This window comes from Trachemys scripta, chromosome 5, assembly GCF_013100865.1.
Source record: "Trachemys scripta elegans isolate TJP31775 chromosome 5, CAS_Tse_1.0, whole genome shotgun sequence".
NCBI lineage: Eukaryota > Metazoa > Chordata > Testudines > Emydidae > Trachemys > Trachemys scripta.
In genome coordinates this window covers 106189829-106210163 of record NC_048302.1, presented here as the reverse complement: position 1 = coordinate 106210163, position 20335 = coordinate 106189829, and the positions used below count along the sequence as shown (strand labels likewise).

At 39.8% G+C, this 20335-nt stretch overlaps 1 protein-coding gene across 2 annotated transcripts in view; it reads right to left on the bottom strand.

Annotated features, from left to right (window-relative positions):
* PPARGC1A (PPARG coactivator 1 alpha) overlaps positions 1-20335 on the bottom strand; it is a 496095-nt gene that overhangs the window by 36508 nt on the left and 439252 nt on the right. For both annotated transcript variants that reach the window (XM_034770965.1, XM_034770966.1), the window contains exon 3: positions 802-996. In XM_034770965.1, the coding sequence (XP_034626856.1) occupies positions 802-996 (195 nt within the window). The remainder of the gene's footprint in view (positions 1-801; positions 997-20335) is intronic.

Here is a 20335-nt window from a genome sequence, read left to right as displayed (position 1 = left end):
AAAAATAGCAATGAAGTCATGGCAGCATGGACTTCATCTCAGGCTGTACCAGGGCACTGGGGGTCCTAGAAACATACTCGCATTGCTTGCTCACACTGAAGCCCAAGCTGATGCAACTTCACTGCTATTATTAGCAGTGCTAGCTAAATAGCTAGCATGGCTATGCCAACCTGTGCTGCAGTCACACCTCCAAATGCAGCGCAGACGTACCCTTAGAGTGAGATATATTAAAAATTGACTATCTGTGAGGTTATGCAACTTGCACAACAGCAGGATGTTTGGGAAGTGGATGTGATGCTACTGTTTGCAGAAGGGAAGAAAAGCTAAAGACAGAGAATCTCCCTTTGACACCCCACCCCTATTAACATTATGCTGGTGCTTACTGGTCAAGTCATTGTTAAAGGCATGTCAGCTAGTGTCAAATCCAGCCAGCATTAACGGGGATCTCTTTACACATGATCAGAAGTGAAGTCTATACATACAAACAGAGCCCCAAGAAAGGAAATGTGAATTAAAAACATTACTGTTACTGATGTGAATGCAATGATAACCAAAAGTGTCAGTCTCTAGAACAAGAATCTCAAATTAAAACCTCTCTCTTCAACACATTTTTTCAACAGAAGTTCTTAATATTTAAGATTTGCCCCCATCTCCCCTCTGCAAGTTTTAGTATTTGACTTGATTTGCCTTTGGTTTCAGTCTAAATGAAAAGTCCAAACCTTACTGTGACTACATCATACCCATGCAGCGGGTAGCCAGAGGCACATCCAATTCCTGTTAAACAGTAGGAAGGGTTCTTACTAGAGACGGCTCTTCTGCCTCCTGAGTCGGAGGGGTGCCGTCGGGCATTGGTGAAGGGCTAGCATCATTTTCATTGGTCACATCTCCATCTGTCAGTGCATCAAATGAAGGCAATCCATCCTCATCCACAGGGATACTGTCCAGTGTCTCAGTGAGAACTGCTAGCAAGTTTGCTTCATTCTCTTCATCTATCTTCTGTATGACAAAAAAAAAAAAAAAAAGAGAGAGAGCAAGAGAGGGCGAGAGAGATGTAAGAGAGACAGGAGAAATAAAATGGTGAATCTCTATATGAAAAGTAAAACTTTGTCTAAAACTTGTCTTTACACTAGCAACCTGCAATTGAGTTTCATAAAACGTAATTTTTGGCAATGAAATTATCCATTTCCGCATTTGGCGGGAGAAATCTGTTTGCAATTGCAGTGTATTGTTCCAATTTACTTTCTTCCTTAGATGATTTTTTTAAAATTCAATGTTAACAACTATGGTTAAATTATCATGCACAGATTGTATTACAGAATGCACCTAAGCTACTGACATCTAATGAAGCTAGCAGTGCCCAGGCTGTCTCTTTCTTTCTCTCTGTCTAGCACTGAACTCCAGTTAATTGACCTGACAAAATTACAAGAGTCACAGAATAAGACAGCTAATCAGAACACCAAAATGTATTAGTTGAGAAATTAGGCAAGTCTTGATCGTGTATGCAATCTTGTGTCACCCCTCACCTCCTTCTAAAAATTCTTGGTCCAAAAACAAATATTCAAGTTTCTGTTCTCAATCAGCGCTCACATTATTGATAGACTCTTTGGGTTCTTTTAAAATAAATGTATTATGCAGGTTGCCTTTGAAGTTGTCCTTCCCAGTGATGTAGTTTGAGTGCTCAATGAGACTATTGTATACGTTTATGTAATTCAGTCTGCAATTATAAAAAGTAGATTAATTCATCATCAGATGTGGCGGTAATGTGAATTTATATTAAGATATCTTATTTCCGTAACAGGACTTGTTTGTGTCAAATCAAATAAATTTAAATTCCTTATATTTTAATGCAATACATTCTCAGTTATCTATCTATCTATCTATCTATCTATAGAATAGTATATTTGGAAAACAAGGTTTCCCAGCAAATAAAAACTTTATATATTAATTTTAGGGATGTTTGTCATATCAATTATTTATTATTTGGACTCTGATCTCACTTCCATTAAAGCCAATGAAAAGACTCCCATTGACTTCAGAGGCCTAATCCAAATCTCATTGAATGTAATCTATCCATTGACATTAATGTAAGTTGGGCCAGCCCCCAACATACACCTTGTCAGAGAAATTTGATGAAACATTTTTTAAAGTTCTCACAGTTTAGAAGATCAAGGAATGGACAAAGATTGCAAGATAAAATACCAACGAGACCTTAAAAATATGTTTCTCTATACAGAGTGTAAATTGAATCATCTAACAACAAAATATTGTCATCCCTCAGCCAACTACTAGCAAACACTGGTTTGTGCCAGTTAAGTGTTGGAAGAGAAATCAGTGATGTGGAGTCTAGATATTTTCTTAATGTAACTTTTTATTCACACTAAATGCACTAGTCCTTGAACAGAGGTGGTCAAACAGCACTGAGGCAATTCCCTCTTTCGGGAAGCTTAGCCAAAATACCAATGCCCAGTTTTGAGAGAGCAGATCTGACATAAGACTCTACTCTAGTTAGGAAGATTAAAGCAGTGAGAAAACTCTCTTATTGCTTGCAACTGCTCCTCAGAAAGAAACGATATCACAAAACTAACAAGACAAGTGTTTATTCAAAGACTGAATAATGCTCCCACTCTGAGAAAAAACTTGCAAATCTATGTTTAACAGTGCCATTTAGTGATTCCCAGCATAATAATATAAATGACCACATCTTGAGCAAAACAGCAGAATCATGGGAAGAACTATAAGCATAATTCACCAGTTTATCACAGTTGTGTTTTGAGGTGAAGGGGGTGGGGAGAAAAGATGGAAGCCAATTTTTTTAAGAGAATCTTTCTCTAACTTGGGTTGTCTCAGTTGCATTGTTGAAATAAACAAGCAAAATTAAAGTCCAAATTCTGGTATATAAGGCAGCCTTTTCCCATAACAACTCTATGCAACCTAATAGAATAATACCCTTTTAATTGAATATTTAAATCTACCAATAGAAATTTATAGCAGACATATATTACATTCTGTAGGAGGCAGACTACATGTTTAAAGTCCGAAAAGAAGGCACTCCTAAGCACATTGCCCCAAGCGACCCCAGAGGCATTCTGCCCAGTTGACCACTAGCTCTGCAAGGAGAATGCCTGGAAATTTCGCTGGTATGGTGCACCTCCACCCACTTCCCACCTCCCCTCTGGGCACAACAGCCTACCAAACCCATAGCAGAGCCCTAAGTGTTACTATTTTTGACATGGAATGCCTCCTTCAATAATATAATGCTAGGAGAAACCCTGATATTTGCTGTTAGCTGCTTTGCGTTTGTGCTTTAAACAGACATTCAAGTGCTCTGACATTCAAGAACAGAAAGTTGAGTGGACACTGCTCCTCATCATAGCAATTTCAATTAGTTTTGTACAAGTTTCAACAATCAAACACCCTAGAGAAAGCAAAGGATGTGACAAAGAGGACTCTGTTAAACAATTAATGTCACTTTCCATTATTGCTTCAGTCCCAATTTACAGAGCAAATAAATCAAAGTCACCACAGATGAAGCACACTAGCTGGCTAACACATGTCTGTTCACAAACGACATGGCAGCAGGAACACATTAGTCAGTAAAATGACATTGCAAGATAACCTTTAAGAGCTTTAACTATGCTATTGCTCCTAATTGTCCTAAATTACTGTTTATATAGAAATATATTTATTAGATACAGCAGGAACTGGGCTGGGGGGGAGTTGGGGAGAGTGAGATGGTATAGCAGATGAACGGTTGAGTCATAATCACTAAAGTGGCAACTCTGGTTCACTATCACAGTCTGAGTCTTAGTGTTGACAGCACTAGGGAGAAGCTATGCAACAGCTAAATGCAGTAAATTCCACCATTTTAGCCTTGCCACTTATGAGGGTCATTTTCCGTACGGGCATACAGCCTTCTAATCTCACAGAGCCTGAACCTGTGAGTTATTCAGTATTGTCTGCAAGGCACTGAGCGCCCCTAGCTCCCATTGAGGTCAGTGGGAACTGAGGATGTTCAGTACATCACAGGAGGCACTCAGCAGCTCAGTGAATTGTGCCCATAAATTCCAAACATGGTGACACTCAATTTGTACTGGCTTCCATCTAAATAAGAAGCTCATAACTGCCAAGAATTACCTGAATGGAAATCTGCATGGAAGATGGAGTGGGAGGATGCCTTGTATGGGATTACAAATATATGCAAATAGGGACTTTGTGAAAACACATTGGAATGACTGGATCCTGCTGATTACTGTGACTTTTTAAATGCATTTGCTACCAGGACAGTTATGTGCTGCTTTCCCACTTTGTCACACATGCTTGATGTTTTGCTAAAAGATCATTTGATAAAAACAGATTAGGACTAGAACATGTCTGGTCCCTACAGGTGTGCATCACAATGGGGGAGCCAAAAAGCATGGAGTCTTTTCCAACTTACACCACCTGTGTAACAGCCACTCACAGGGGCAGTCCTTCCACACCTCTGGGGTTAAAGACCGTCCTTGGTTAATGCTTCCCCTGGAAAGAGGCACGTTGGGAGCAGAGATTTTAACCACAAAGATATGTACATGCTGCACCCCATAGTTACATTACGACAATTTACACCAGTTGACTCTGGGACTGTCTGCTGGGGCACTGCAACTCCCCACTACTCCCAACTCATGGCTATGGATTAATGTCACAATTAAGCCCTTAATCTTTCAATATGACTCTAGGTAGGCAAAAATCAAGCCCCTTCTCATCATCCAAATGATCAGTCTGAAGAAAACTTGGGGGCACCCTCATCATTCATTAGCTGATTTTAGTTTCTGAGGTCGGAGCACTTTGATGTGTATGGAAGAGAAGTGCTACAGAAGAGGTAGGTATGATTATTATTGACTACAATAAGATCAAGCCTCACATACTATGATAGAAAAAGAACCAAAGGACAATGTGGTGGAGTTACTATTAGCACTGGAAAAAAAATCTTTAAAATGATGGGCTAGATCCTCATGTGGTATAAATCTGCATAGTGTTACCAACTACAATAGAGCGATACCAATTTACACTAGCTGGGACTCTGGCCCCCTGTGTATTTAGGGACTTGTGCTGTGGGGTTGGTGGCGATGGCAGCTGTTTTTAAATTTAGTCTGATGATATCACTGCTGATGACATCCGTGGAGACTAGGATCCTCTTTTCAGGAAGAAGAAAGTGCAACTGCACCACACCACCTATGTATCTCTCCTGGAAGAGCCATCTCCAGGAAAAAAGTGGGAGCTCAGACTCCTGTCTCACTGAGTCTGTGGTCTCTATAATGAGACTGCCAACAAGTAACTAATGTGTCATAGTAAGGATACTTTGCATCAGGTAGCAGCAAACCTAGAGCCGCTGGGAACTGTCATTTCAACACATCAACTCATTTCTTACAGCTGTTTGGTGGCCTGAGAGATTACGAGTACAGTAGCACTATTACTAAATAATAATATAATAATTAAATGTTTTTTTCTATAGCATCTGCCTGCTGAGAATCTCTGAGGCGTTTTTGAAAAATTTACCCTTAATCTTCACAACTGTACAAGCCAAGCAGCAAATCGGGGGGGAGGAGAACAACACATGTGACCCTGCATGCCCTCCCCATGCATCACCTCTGCTCAGAGGTGTGTAGGAGGTATCTAGTACTCATTTAGAGTACTTCTGCTATTCAATGCATCATGTTCTCCGCCTCTGTCTTTTAAATTGTACACTCCTCAGGACAAGGACCATTTTCATTTCTTCTCTAACAGCGCCAAACAGAGTGGCAGTATTTATCAAATCAACAATAATAGTACTAAATAAATAAATAAAAATAAATAAATAAATAGTCATACAGCCAGCATGTCATCTGCAACCTCCCAAATAATCCCTGCATCCATTTTTAGTATCTTCTCCCAACCTCTCTTCTTTCTGATAGGAAGATATAGCGCATTATAGGACATTATAGCACTTTAATGCTATGCACAATTGAAGAGAAAGTAACATATTTTCAAAGGGATCTTCACTCAAGCTCTTAAATTGTGCCTGTAATTTTTCAGAGCAAAGTTGTATGCAAAAAACCTGTGATTTGTGCACATGCCAATCAGGTAGTCAAGTATTAGCTATGCATACATATATTCATTCCGTACTGCCTGGAGTTCACCAGAGAAATGCTAAAATTTGTAATGAACCTGCATTTGTAAAAGTATTACCAAATCTCTCCTATTTAGGCAACAGATGTCAGCTGAAAACCACAGGTACAGGCTATATTCAGATAGGATCTTTCCTCACTTCCCCTTAATCTGAAATTTCTTTCCAGGTGTAAAGTTCAGCTTTTATACTATACACAAATATGGCATTTTAAACAAGTCCTCTAAATATTCTTCTACAAAAAGACACGTTTTATTGCTTCTAATGAGTTGTTGCAGTTCAGAAGTTTCCATTACAGACTGACAATTAAGTTTCTAACAAACTGAGGAGCTACTAATTGACTTATCCATCTCACAAACTCAGGATCCCAGCTAGCAACCTGTGACACATTTTACATCTTTTGACCAAAAATCATTCATATTTTGCAAGCCACTTAATGATTAGATTTCATTTGTATAAACTGAATATCTTTCCTCTCCCTGACAGTAAGCTTCAATTCTGAGCAACAAAAAACCAAACAACAAAACAGAAGACGCAACAAACCTACAACAAAAACACAGAGAACAAGCTATAATTCTGCTGACTGTGTTAACAGGACCAATGATAAGATATTGTTATGCTGGAGCCAATGCAGTGGCTGTGGACCCAATATCAAAAATTTATGGTAATTGAAACCACAGAATCTTTGGAAATGCAGTCAATTTGACTCAGTATCAAAAGGTCACTCTATTCAATTTATACTCGATGCTGAGCACAATATTGAGAAAACACCTGAAAGCAAATGATCTTATCAGCAGTTCAGGCTTCAACATTTACTGACTACATAAGGTAATTTGCTGATTACTAAATAAATGCATTACCTATGTTTTGTACTGGTCTGGGCTCACCAGAGGGATGTTTAAACTTGTAAAGAACTTGACACTATAAAAGCATTACCAGATATCTTATCATTAACATATTAACTGCATTTTCACAGTGCTGAGACCCTAGTGGAACTATCTCCTGCTCTGCGGAGACAAGAAATACAACATGCAAGAGCTACATTATGACCTCTCATGGCAAAAGCTCTGTGAAGTCCATGGCCAGAAACATGGAATTGCAATACAAGCGGAAACTAGGAATGTTCGCAGCATCTCCCCTTGTGGTGCACGAGAGCCCTGCCATTCAAATACAAGGCTCTGCCCACCTCTCTTTGGCAGAGAGAGAATGGAAGACAATGGCAGGGGCTGATGGAGGGAGATAAATCTAATCAGGAGTGGTAGAAGAAAGGGGAGAGGGAGCGGATGGGAGTTTTCTTTATTTAGGAGGAGGGACTAGCAGCCTGTATTAATGTGAACGAGTGTAGCATGCAGCATAGTCAATCTGTGAATGAAGGAAGTGGGGTCTGAGTCAGCATGGGGTGTTGATGAGGGAGGGAGCTGAGCAAGGGGGTACCACAGCTGAGAGAATTTGGGAACGCCAATGAAGGTGGTGAAACTCGGAGAATAGCCAGGCCTATAAGAAGTATCTAAAACTGCAAGAGGCAAAAGGGTATTCACTCTAACGGAGAGTATCTGAAGTTACCCAGGCCAACGTCCATGCTTACAACTTAGCAACTTCCTCTGTGGAGGAATGTGGTGCCTACCATGCAAGCTTCCTTCCCCACAGCATCATGGCTCCCCCCATCCACAGCCAGTAATTCATAAGAGTGACATGGTCCTGAGTGCCTAACAATGTTCCAGGTGCTTCAAAGCCATAAGCCCTGACCCAAGGATCTTAAACTGAAAAAAAGGGGGAAGCGAAGAGGAAGGATAAAGACAGTAATAAGATCTAAGAGGTGTATGGGACTCTTCCCCCTTACTCGTTTAAGGCTGAAAATGCCAACAACATTTCAGCCCAAATACTCCAACACTGTCTGTTTGCTCACATTTCTTTATTTATTTGAAATCTGGTGCATGCCTGTGTGTGCAGTTGCAATGAATTTTTAAATGCTCACCCACAACACATGCTTTGCTCCATATATCTGCCTGTTAGGCAGTATGTTAAGGGGAAAAGAACACCGCTTCACTCTATTTTACATTGATTATTTCACACATTTAATCTATGCCAATCCTTCTTCTTGTTGGTAATGCCAGACGTCTCCATAAAAATGTGCTATTGTGGCATTATATACCCTTCTTCTGCAATATAATCATCTCATTATTGTCATGTCACATTTGCTATATTCACAATAATTAAGGCTATGTCAGGACTTCCATCATAACCCCCATCTCTTCCTGGAGATTTACGACTCTATATAAAAATAAATTCCTTTCGGGGTGAAATTACACACAGTACATGGGTTCCCAGATGAGGAGGAAGTTTTATTTTTTTTTAAACTTTGGTTCAAATATGTGGAGCCTTTTTTTGTTGTCAGAGGCATTTAAAAATGGTTTCTAATGCCTTTTAGCGTCTTTGTAAAGATCAAAATGTGAGAGACACTTTGATTTGATGCCTTCTGTTTAAAAAAACAATTTAATTTGCCCAAGAAATTAGCATTTGTAAAGTGTTTTATTCATTAACTAATTTTTAGAATGCTTTAACTGGTCAATGAGTTCAGCTTCATCAAATTTATGCAAACGGGCCTATTGAACAGGTATTTCAAACAGACAGATTTTAGTCCTGCTCACACAGGAATAGCCAGCATATCTAGGTTTCTCTTAAACCTGTAGCATGAATGGATCAGCATATTGTTAACACAACAATTTTTATTGTGATCCAGTTGGATGGCTAACCACACACCACACATTTTCTATATTCGTGGGCTGGCTTTAAGTGACTTGATGCAGACACAACACAAAATGCTTTCATAAGACTAAACCCAAAAATGACCAAGGGAAACACATCATAGGCAGGGGGACAAATTCTGTCCTTAGATATGTGTGCACAATCCTTGTGAAGTTAAACAGACTTGTAACTAACGGGAGCTGCATTCAGGTATGAAGAGGGAATTTGGACGAGCAAGTCTTTTGACACCTATTCAAATGGTGCATTTCCTTTACAAATCTCTTTCGGGGCTTTGGTTGGGCCTACAGTTTCCTCTATTTGTACCTGCCTTATGGATGGCATCATCACTTGAATGAAACCAAAAAAGATCATACAATGAAGCTCTAATTCAGAATGTAAAGACACTAATAGTAAAAGCAATACTGTCAGGTACAGGTACTAACGTAGCATGAAGCACAAATGCATTTTACCATTTTCAGCTCATTTTATATAGTTGTATTAAATCAAAATATAAACATTACACAATATTTAAATGACCCCTTCACTGCAAAAAGTGGCAACAGAATGGTGCAGTCAGCCAACATCTCATCTCTAAAGAGAGGTGTCAGAATGTTCAACCAGTCAAGCAATCTGATTGGCTTAGCTGTCTCAGCCACCTCATAATACCCTTAACTATATATTTCCTTGATTTGTCACCATGTGCCATGACTTTAATGTTCTTTTAATGCAGTTGTGTGTGTGTGTGAATGGAATCATAAACTGGAGGTAGAGATTTTAAATAGCAAACTACACAGAACAATCACAGCAAGGGGTCTCTGTTACAGGGGTTTCTCTGGAGTAAGTCTGCTGGTTTCTGATTTCAAGTTACACTGAAGCTCATTAGTCATTACAGACACTGTTGATTAAACGTGGTTCAGTATAACAGGTGAAATGCTTTGCTAGTTTGCTCCCACCAGTCTAGCAGAAACAGAGCTATTTAGTATTAATGCTGCCGTGCATCTTATGAATCACACAGGGGCTGCATTCCTTGCATTCAAAGTTTACATTTTTTAATCAAAATTAAATATACTGCTCATTCTCTGATAGCCTTTTAAAGCTATGCTCCTGGCCACCACCACTCACTGTGAAAGACATAACAGAGATTGTATTTGCCTATTTCTGAGATCTGAGAGATACTGATGTTTTATCAAGCCACTATATCATGAGAGATGGTGAAAGAGAAGTGGGAAATTCTTCTGTTTGCTTCTTTAAAAACAAAGATTGCGACCTCTAAGGCTTGCATTAAAATATTGTACTGTATAACTTTAGATTTTAAGTTCCTTGAGGAAGGAGCTGTCTTTTTGTTACATATTTGTGTGGTGCCTAACACAATGGGATATTGATCTATGATTGGGGTCCACAGGTTCAACCTTAATATAAATAAATAAATAAATGGACCATAGGCTTTTATTTAATTTTTTCCAGAATTAGGGATCAGATAGAATTAGGGATCAGATTCTCAGTTGGTGTAAATCAGTTACTTTCCATTGGCTTTAATGGAGCTTCACCAGTTTATAGCAGCTGGGGATCTGACCCTATATTCTTAGTGAGTTCATATTCACTCTAGGCAATAATCTAATAGGCTACTCATGCTTAGTAGCATTTTTCTCTAGGAGTAATCTCACTTAAGTCAACATGAGTAAGTAACAGAGTGGAGAGCCTGAGGGATGAGCCTAATTTGCAAGAAATGGAGCAAATTGCATTCACCTTCATATTTAGGATTGAGATGTGATCCTTACAAACCACTGGTCACGAGGCACACTCCATCTTGTTGATAACAGGTGGCCTCAATTTGTATGTAGATGGAGTATTATACACTGAGACTTGTGCCTTCCGCTAACTGTATCTCTGTTTCAAAGTGGGGGTAACATCTGGTTACAGAAGCTTACAAGCCACACTTTGGACACCCATGCAGCCCCTCATAATCCAGCACAACATCTTCAGTTAGGGCCCCCTACTCACATGCACAACTCCACTGAAGTGAAACCTGGGAGAAAGAAGGCTGAATCTCCTACATTAACCAAAGCAGCATGACCTCTAATACTATAAATTTCAAACAAAGGGCAGGATACTCATAACAACTCTTGCACATTCAGCTGCTGAGGGAGTGGCTGGGACTCACTCATGTTTAGGCAGCAATAAAATAATGTTTTGTAAACTCAGTGAGGAAGACAAAGGAAGACAAATCAATGCAAAAATAAAAAGCATACCATTTCAGGTGAAGAAAGAAATATTTGTAACTGAATATATTGCAACGATGTTTTGCACCACAACCCCCCACTCCACCCTACCGCAAGTTAGTGTAGAATGATCAGCTGAGTGTTTTAAAGGTACATTGTCCTTGTTTTCTGCTCTGACAGGAAGGAGCGCCTAGGTCCTGAAGTCAATGTCCTACAATTAATTACCATGATCTTAGGCTGGAGTCTCCTCCCACTTACAACAGTATAAACCAAAAGTAACTCCACTGAAGTCAGTAGATTTAAACCAGTTCAGATCTGGTGTAAGTGAGAAGAGACTCAGACCCCTTATGTTTGCCTTTCTTTCCCTAAAGAAAAACTGAACACATTCCCTTTTCTTTCAGATATATCGATAACAATATCTCAAACTGCAAAGATTCAGTGTCACCAGTGGTAACATAGCAATGTTTATTTCCATGAGGGTGGGTCTATAAAATCCTTCTTTTGCATCTGTGCTTCTACAATTTCCAAACAGCAAAGCTTGACATTTTGGTCTCTGACAAGCAACACTTAATATTGGGATGTTTGAAAAATCTATACGAAAAAAGCTCTTAATACAAGATAGGCTGAACATTTTCACCACAAATGGTTTGTTTTAGCTATCTCTCTTCCTCATGTAAGACGGAAATCAGACAGCTTATTGGCTTAGCTTGTTAGGCCAGGTTAAAGGGATGCAACGCTGAAAGGCTCTTACAGAAGCTTACCCTTGGACTAAAAATAGCAGGCACTAGAGAATTATCTTAAATACTACCAAACTTGTTCTGCACTGTGAATGCAGATAACTGGAATAGGTTTCCATTTTTGGTAGTTTTAGAGCTTTTTAAAGTTATGCTTGCTTTAGCTGTCTGTTTAATTAGTTTCTGATTCTATTTGCCACATTTTCTCTCAGAGATATAGCCTGGGGGGTACTTTGCCTATGAATCCTTCCTATTGAGCAATGATGCTATTGTGAACATCTAATGAGCTGTTGGACCTCCCAAACACTCAGGGTAGGTAGAAATACCTCTTTGGAATATAAATGTTCAACACACAGCAGCAAAGAGCAAACCAAAAGATACCATTCCCCTACCACTCCCTCACCCTCCCATGCATCCCTCAGGAAAACAAAAATCTGGTTTATTACATTTTTTAAAGAAATTAAAATGTACTTTAATTTACTATTTTAAGCTCACTGGCCAAGGTTTTCAAAAGGGATTAGTGCTTTTGGGTGCCTCAATCAGCCTTCAACTACCTGAAGGGGGGTTCCAAAGAGGATGGAGCTCGGCTGTTCTCAGTGGTGGCACTTGACAGAACAAGGTGCAATGGTCTCAAGTTGCAGTGGGGGAGGTCCAGGTTGGATATTAGGAAACACTATTTCACTAGGAGGGTGGTGAAGCACTGGAATGCATTACCTAGGGAGGTGGTGGAGTCTCCTTCCTTGGAGGTTTTTAAGGCCCGGCTTGACAAAGCCCTGGCTGGGATGATTTAGTTGGGAATTGGTCCTGCTTTGAGCAGGGGGTTGGACTAGATGACCTCTTGAGGTCCCTTCCAACCCTGACATTCTATGATTCTATGATTCTAATTTTGGGGAGGCTCAAACTGAGATACCTTAGAGGGGGTGAGTTTCGTAAAGCACCTGCCCTCTGAAAATCAGGCTCCCTGAAGGTGGCTCAAGCTGGGCACCCAAAAGCACTAATCCCTCTTGAAAATCTTGGCCACTTTTCTGCACTGATCACTAAGCACCTCCATCATGCATAGTCCAAATACCATAGCAAGGACCACCTCCAAAGCACAGCACAGATATTCTCAGCCCTTATGTTCATTTTACACCTACTAGCAAAAGCCTGAAAAGTATGATTACAAATGCAGCCATGCAGTATTAAGAAGAGAATAGCAGGAATACCATGACTAGTATTCCCTATTGTTGTTTCACCTCTCAGCACCTCTGGACACAGTCTGCTCTATTGTTGTTAGTATCACTGCATGAGGAACCTGCCCAAGATTCAGAACAGCACAAATGCCTCTAAACTATTTCCTATCCACTCCTTTTCACCTGGAACTTAATGCTGGAAAACAATGGCAGCACTAGAGAGATTGCCAAAAACTGCATTGTCAAATGGAACCTTATTCAGACATGTATTTTAGCATGTTTTCCAGAAAAGCTGGTTTTCCAGTAAGGCTGGTTTTACTACAATTTTCAAAGTACGACACATGTACATAACTGAAAGATGTAAAACACTTGAGTGAGGTCGGCATACGGAACAAGACTAAACCAGGACCCAGAGCTATGAAGCTGAGGAACAGATTCTTCTCATACCGGTAACAATATCTAGCTCTTAGGCCAGATGACTTGTTCGACTGCTGTGGAGCTGGTTGAGGTCATCCTTAGATGTAATTTTTCTTTAAGGGTGAGAAAGGTGTTTGCTCTTAAGCAGTGGTGGAAATCACAGATTCCTCACAAGATATACATGCAGTGCCTTTATATGCTAAAGCAGAGCGGCATAACATAGCCACATGTCTTGCAACTGTCATTAAAACTATCCATACATCTTCATTTGGGAAGCAAGTTTTTCTTTGTGAGTCAGGAGTTAAGTTCACTGCCTCTGTCAAATAAACAACATGTTCATTGTCACTAGGCTGCTGAGCAAGCCCTGCATTTGCATTCAATTTTATTAATCTATTTCTCAAGCCTTTTCTTCACAATCACATAGGGAAACGTTAACCCATCTACATTATTATATAGTATTATTAACATTTTTATCTAAAACAAATTTTAAAAAGACGTAAAGGGTAACAAGAAAACATTCTACAAATACATTAGAAGCAAGAGGAAGACCAAGGATAGGGTCTACTCTTTACTCAATGAGTGGAGGAAAACAATAACAGAAAATGTGGAAATGGCAGAAGTGCTAAATGACTTTTTTGTTTCAGTTTCACCAAAAAGGTTAGTAGCGACTGGATGTCTAACTTAGTGAATGTCACTGAAAATGAGGTAGGATCAGAGGCTAAAATAGGAAAAGAACAAGTTAAAAATTACTTAAACACGTTAGGTGTCTTCAAGTTGGCAGGGCCTGATGAAATGCATCCTAGAATATTCAAGGAGACGATTGAGGAGCTATCTGAGCCATTAGCGATTATCTTTGAGAAGTCATGTAAGACTGGAGAGATTCCAAAGGACTGGAAGAGGGCAAATATAGTGCCCATCTATAAAAAGGAAAATAAGAACAACCTGGGGAATTACAGACCAGTCAGCTTAACTTCAGTACCCGGAAAAATAATGGAGCAAATAATTAAAAAATCAATTTGCAAACACCTAGAAGATAATAAGGTGATAAATAACAGTCTGCATGGATTTGTCAAGAACAAATCATGTCAAGCCAACCTAAAAGCTTTTTTTTACAGGGTAACTAAACTTGTGGAAAAGGGGGAAGTGGTAGATGTGGTATATCTTGACTTTAGTATGGCTTTAAATACTTCTCACATGACCTTCTGATAAACAAACTAGGGAAATACAACCAAGATGGAGCTACTATAAAGTGGGTGCATAACTGGTTGGAAAACCATTCCCAGAGAGTAGTTATCAATGGTTCACACTCAATAAGGAAGGGCATATCGAGAGGGATCTAGCAGGGATCAGTTCTGCATCTGTTAAATATTGTCATCAATTATTTAGATAATGACATTGAGAATACACTTACAAAGTTTGCAGATGATACCAAGCTGAAACGGGTTGCAAGTGCTTTGGAGGCTAGGATTAAAATTTAAAATGATCTGGACAAACTGGACAAATGGTCTGAATAAAATAGGATGACATTCAATAAGGACAAATGCAAAGTATTCCACTTGGGAATAAACAATCAGTTGCACACATACAAAATGGGAAATGATTGCCTAGGAAGGGATCTGGGGGTCATAGTGGATCACAAGCTAAATATGAGTCAACAGTGTAACACTTCCAAAAAAAGCAAACATCATTCTGGGATGTGTTAGCAGGAGTGTTGTAAGCAAGGCACCAGAAGTAATTCTTCTGCTCTACTCCATGCTAATTAGGCCTCAACTAGAGTATTGTGTCCAGTTCTGGGTGCCACATTTCAGGAAAGATGAAGAAAAATTGGAGAAAGTCCAGAGAAGAGCAATACAAATGATTAAAGGCCTAGAAAACATGCCCTATGAGGGAAGATTGAAAAAATTAGGTTTGTTTAGTCTGGAAAAGAGAACACTGAGAGGTCAGGGTGGTTAAGTACTGAAATAAATTGCTCAGGGAAATTGTGGAATATATATATAGTATTGATTCCATTGTTGGCTTTGCAGAAGTGAGTTTGCCAGAGGGACTTAAATGAGGAGAGGATAGTGGGTTGACCCTCAACTCCACAGTTGAGAGAGCAATTCATGCATCAGGGGGTAGCATGAACAGAGACACTGAAATATTTGTATGAGAGATGAACATTGGGGATGGCATTACTGGCAGAGAAGAATAAAGGGTAGGCATGTAGGTAGGGGCCGAGTAATATATGGTCTTAAAAGTGAGCAAAGACATTACTATACGACTACAGAAATTAACATATTAAAACCCCACAGGGGAATAGGCTATAGTAAAAAGGCAAATAGGTGAGTATCCTCACACAATGACATTTTCTGGAGGCATAGGGAAGAAGAAGGTGTTTAAGTGGGGCCTCCCATGAGCCTTTTATGTAATTTACTTTGGGAAGATAAGCATTCATACACAAAAACAAAGGTTTGAGGTAGAGAAAGGTAGGTAGCGGGTAAACTTATGGAGGGTGGAAAATCCATGCAGAAAAGCTTCACATAGAGGTTCCCACTGTAAACTGAGTAGGGAAAACTTTTATTTTGGGATTAGGATAATCTTTAAAACACAGAATGCTAAAAATAAATACAACAATGGTAGCCTCATCTTCTGCCATGACTTCAGGTTTGGGCTCTGTCTCTTGTGTCTCATGTGGAGCAACTGCAAGACCAGCCACTTTCAGAGACAGAAAATAATGCTTGCATTACTGCCAACTCCTCCTTTCATTCCTCTTGATACCTTCATATTGAATTTTTCTTTTTGCTAATCAGCAGCAAAGCAACTAGCTTTTTATTGATTCTGGGATAGTTTTAACACTTCTAGATGAAATATTAGCTGGTTAGTAGCCCCAGAAGCTTGGTTAACAAATTGACTCTTGATAGTCCAGCATCTGAAGAACAACTGAGGGATGAATGGTGGCCTATCATGCATAACTCCTTATAAGGTGTTACACTCAGCAAAAGTCACCCTGGAAGTTATGAGAGGACAGACAAATTAGCGATGAAGAACTTCCTTGGGACATGGTCAGGAGTGGAAGACTTCCACAAAGGTATTTGTGAGATATCAGATAAAGTGAATAGGAATCAGTGTGAAGAATCATGCCACTAATGCTGGCAGCCGATTGAGTCCTGTTGTTTTTCTTTGTTTGCAAGGTGTATCTAAAGATAGACTAGATACTGTGTGTTTATGGATGCAAGAAGGTTAAAGATAAGATATAATCTAACCAAATCACAGAATGCAATTTGGGAAGATGCTCAGAGTTATGGAGTCTGGTTGAAGGACTAACAGGCTTGTCAGATATCAGTCAGGCTACCTGCATGCTGATGGTAAGACTACAGTTACTGGGCTCCAGAAGGAAGAAAATCTCGTGAAGTGGCTGCAGTCCTTCATTATTTGCTGACATTCTGGTTATAAGATCAGAAAGGCTATTTACACATATCAGAGGTTGCACCAAGTGTTCAGAAAGTAGCAGGTGGATTTATTTCCAGAATTCTTGATATGTAGAAGCTTGGCACTAGAAGACGTGTTTTTTGTTTGTTTGCTTGCTTGCTTGTTTTTGCATCCAAACAATCTGAGAGGGTTCAAGCATTTAATTAGCAGTCAGCAAGGTTTTGTATCATTTCTTTCCATTCCTATTCACACTATGAATCCTCTGCTAATGTCGACAAGCGTACTATTATGAAGGAATGTTGCCCCACCACAGGGCTATTTTGCCAAGATCTCATTTAAGAGGAAGGTCTGGCTTATCATTTAGCAGTTACAAAGTTAAAAGCGGTATCATTTTAGGGCTGTGTGAAGTGCTTGCAGTGAAAACTGAAACCATGCAAAACTTCCCTGTTTTCTGGTCTGATTATAAACGCAAAACTCATTCCTTGAAAAGTTTGCAAACCTTTCAAGCAAATCCGGGCTGATTTGTGCATGGCTTTTCTGTGAAACGTAGTAGCTTCTGATGAATTTTGCTTTTGCTTTTTGAGGTCAGTCACACTCAAAATTCAGGTTGACAGGGTGGCAGCCCATCAGGATTGAAACTGAATGTTTGGACAAATACCTGCAGTGTGAAACTGATCAGTTTCAACAAAGATCTAGTCGCATTACCCTTTCTGAAGGTGGAATGTATCAGGACCCAGTGGGGCTATTCTGGTTCTAAAGAAACAACAGATGATCCTTGATCAGAGATTTCCTGTCACACATTGAGAACTTGGGGGTGCTCTGGACAAGGGATGAAAGCATTTTTTTTTTCTTGTTTGTTTACATTAGCTTTTAAATTTCTTTTTTGGTGTGGAGGAGGGGAGATGGGGAAAACTCAGGGCAAACCAATTGGTTGTCCCCATTACAAAAGCAATAGATGGGCCAGAAGTGCTATTGCAGGATATCATCTCTTTTGCTGACTCAGTGAAGATACGCATTTGTCATTCAAAGACAAATTAAAAAGGGCATGGATGACACTACATAGATGTACAGACTCAGTTATCAGCCAGGTACAGGCAGCATCCAGTTACCTCCAAGCGCATTTAAAAATCTCTTTTGGTGTATGTGGACTGAACGTCTTTGTCAAAATTCAGTCTGAGCAAATATTGCAAAGCGATTTACTGCAGGGAGGATTTGTCCCTGCAGAAATTGACACAAATTCCTTTTGGGACAGGGACAGCCACCCCAACTGTATAACTGAGGGATTGCCAGGAGATAGAATTAGGAAAAGTGGAAGATAGCACTGTGGCCTAATGTAAACTCTTAAATCTGCTGTACACATAGCAGCAGCGCTGATACACAATGAATTGCTATCTATCACCGCACTCCCAAAAGCAAGAACTGGAAGGGACAAGAAGCGTGGATGGATTTGTGTACAACCTTATGCATTCTGGTCAGAAAACTGGCTAACACACAGGAGTTCTGGTACACAGTTAAGTATCCTATTGATGGATGACAAATTACAATAATTAGAGGAAATAATATTTTTTTACAATAATTAGGTAAGTGGAAATATGGTAAAATCAGGTGAAAGCCACATCAGTATACACAGTGGGTCTCCCAGTTCCTGATATGTTAGTGTTACCACTAGGCATTAATGATCTTGAGATGGCAACGTTTCTGAATGCTACCATTTGGACTGATAGAAGAACCCATTACTCACAAGAACATGTCAAGGATGGGGCAGGGACCATCTATTTTATGTTTTTATATACTTCCCAACACAATGGGCCCCTGATCCCTGATGGTGGCCCTTAGACACTACTGCTACAAAATAAATAATAATGTCTTCAAGAAAAAAAAGAGTATGCTCTGACATCTTAATCGAGCAAGTGCAGTGGCAGACAAGCTACAAGAGCACCTTAACAAAGAACCGAAAATAATGTTAAGTAACTATATGAATTTTTTAGGGAGCGGAGTCACTGCTGATGATTTTAAGGGTTAAATACACAAGAGAGTAAGTGCTGCCAATATTCTAACAGAGAGATCCCACCCCAAATTAAGTATTACGTAAGATTTAGCAATATCAAAGATAGTATGAACTCCATCCAAGGCAGAGAAATCATCCCTATCTTCCCATCATCCATCTGTTGGCAGAATTTTAACAAGAGGCTCTTGGGGGCTCCTCCATGGCTCAACACACAAATTAAGTAATCAAAGGCAAGGCAGGGATGATTAACTAACAAGAGCCCCTCCAGGCCATCACTGGCACAGGTTTATTTCACCCAGATGTTGTTCACCTATCTGAGACTGATAATGACAGTCTCAGATTGGATTTACAGAAAAACATAGATAATAAGGTGCTGGTCTGTGAAGCTCTAGACTGCGCCAGAGGAAGCGGAGCTGTTTTGTAATGTTACCCTCTACTTTGAAATGTTATCCTCTCCAACTGAGAGACTTCTTCCTGAAAATGGGAGGTCTGGTCTCCAGCGACATTTGAACTGACGTTTTATATGCAAGAGCGGGATCAACAGCAAGGAAATTACAAGGGATGGCAATACTAAAATCATGTACAAGCAAAAGCAGATTGACACCCTTTAGTTAGAAAGGGATGTGATTTGCAAATGGAAAGCTCTGTGGTGTTAGATCTGTGAACATTTTCACACCCATCAGAAAACCAATGAATTTTGGTTTTTCTCCAGATATAATGGGGGTGATAAACTGGCAGCATTTTCCTCAAATCGTCCTGCTAATGAAAACAGTGGTTTTTGTTCATCTACACTTCCCCCACCTCCACCTTCTCCTGTAGGGGAGAGAGGTAATTAAGCAAAGTCTAAAGAAGAAAAAGAGGAAACTTTTGAAGGATTGTAGATCCTCTTCCATGCAGTGTTCCAGTCCTTACCAGTCACATGCCACTTTAGTCCACAGGGAATTGGGGACTTACAAAAGGAGCAGTGGAATGCCCTGCAAGGCAGTTCCAGTCAGAGGTCTACTATGGTCTACAGCCATGCACTTAGCTTTCTGTTTACTAAAGCTGGTGGAAGTTGCACTATTTACACAAATCTCTATACAGTAAATGACCACGTCAAAGATTGTGTGAGATATCCCACTAGTTCACCTTTCAAAGAATAGGCAGCCTACCAGAATGGGCAAAATAGGACCTATGGAAATTGAGGCTATCCCAGTGAAATGTGTGTTTGTTTAATTTAAAAGTAAGTGCATATGAAGGATAAACAATGGAGAAAACTGGCAGCATAGCAGAATTGTAACCTAGAGACTTCCTAGAAGCCATATATGTAAAATATTTATTAACCCATCACCCCATTATATCAGAAATATCTGTGTTTCACTCTGGGTCAAGAGAACTTTCAATCATCGCTTGATTGTTCAGCCTTGAATCAGCTCCCAGTGTTTTCTCCAACGTCACCATTATGGTGGTAAGTACCACTTCACCAAAGTAAGTTATCTTGTCTCAGTGGCTGG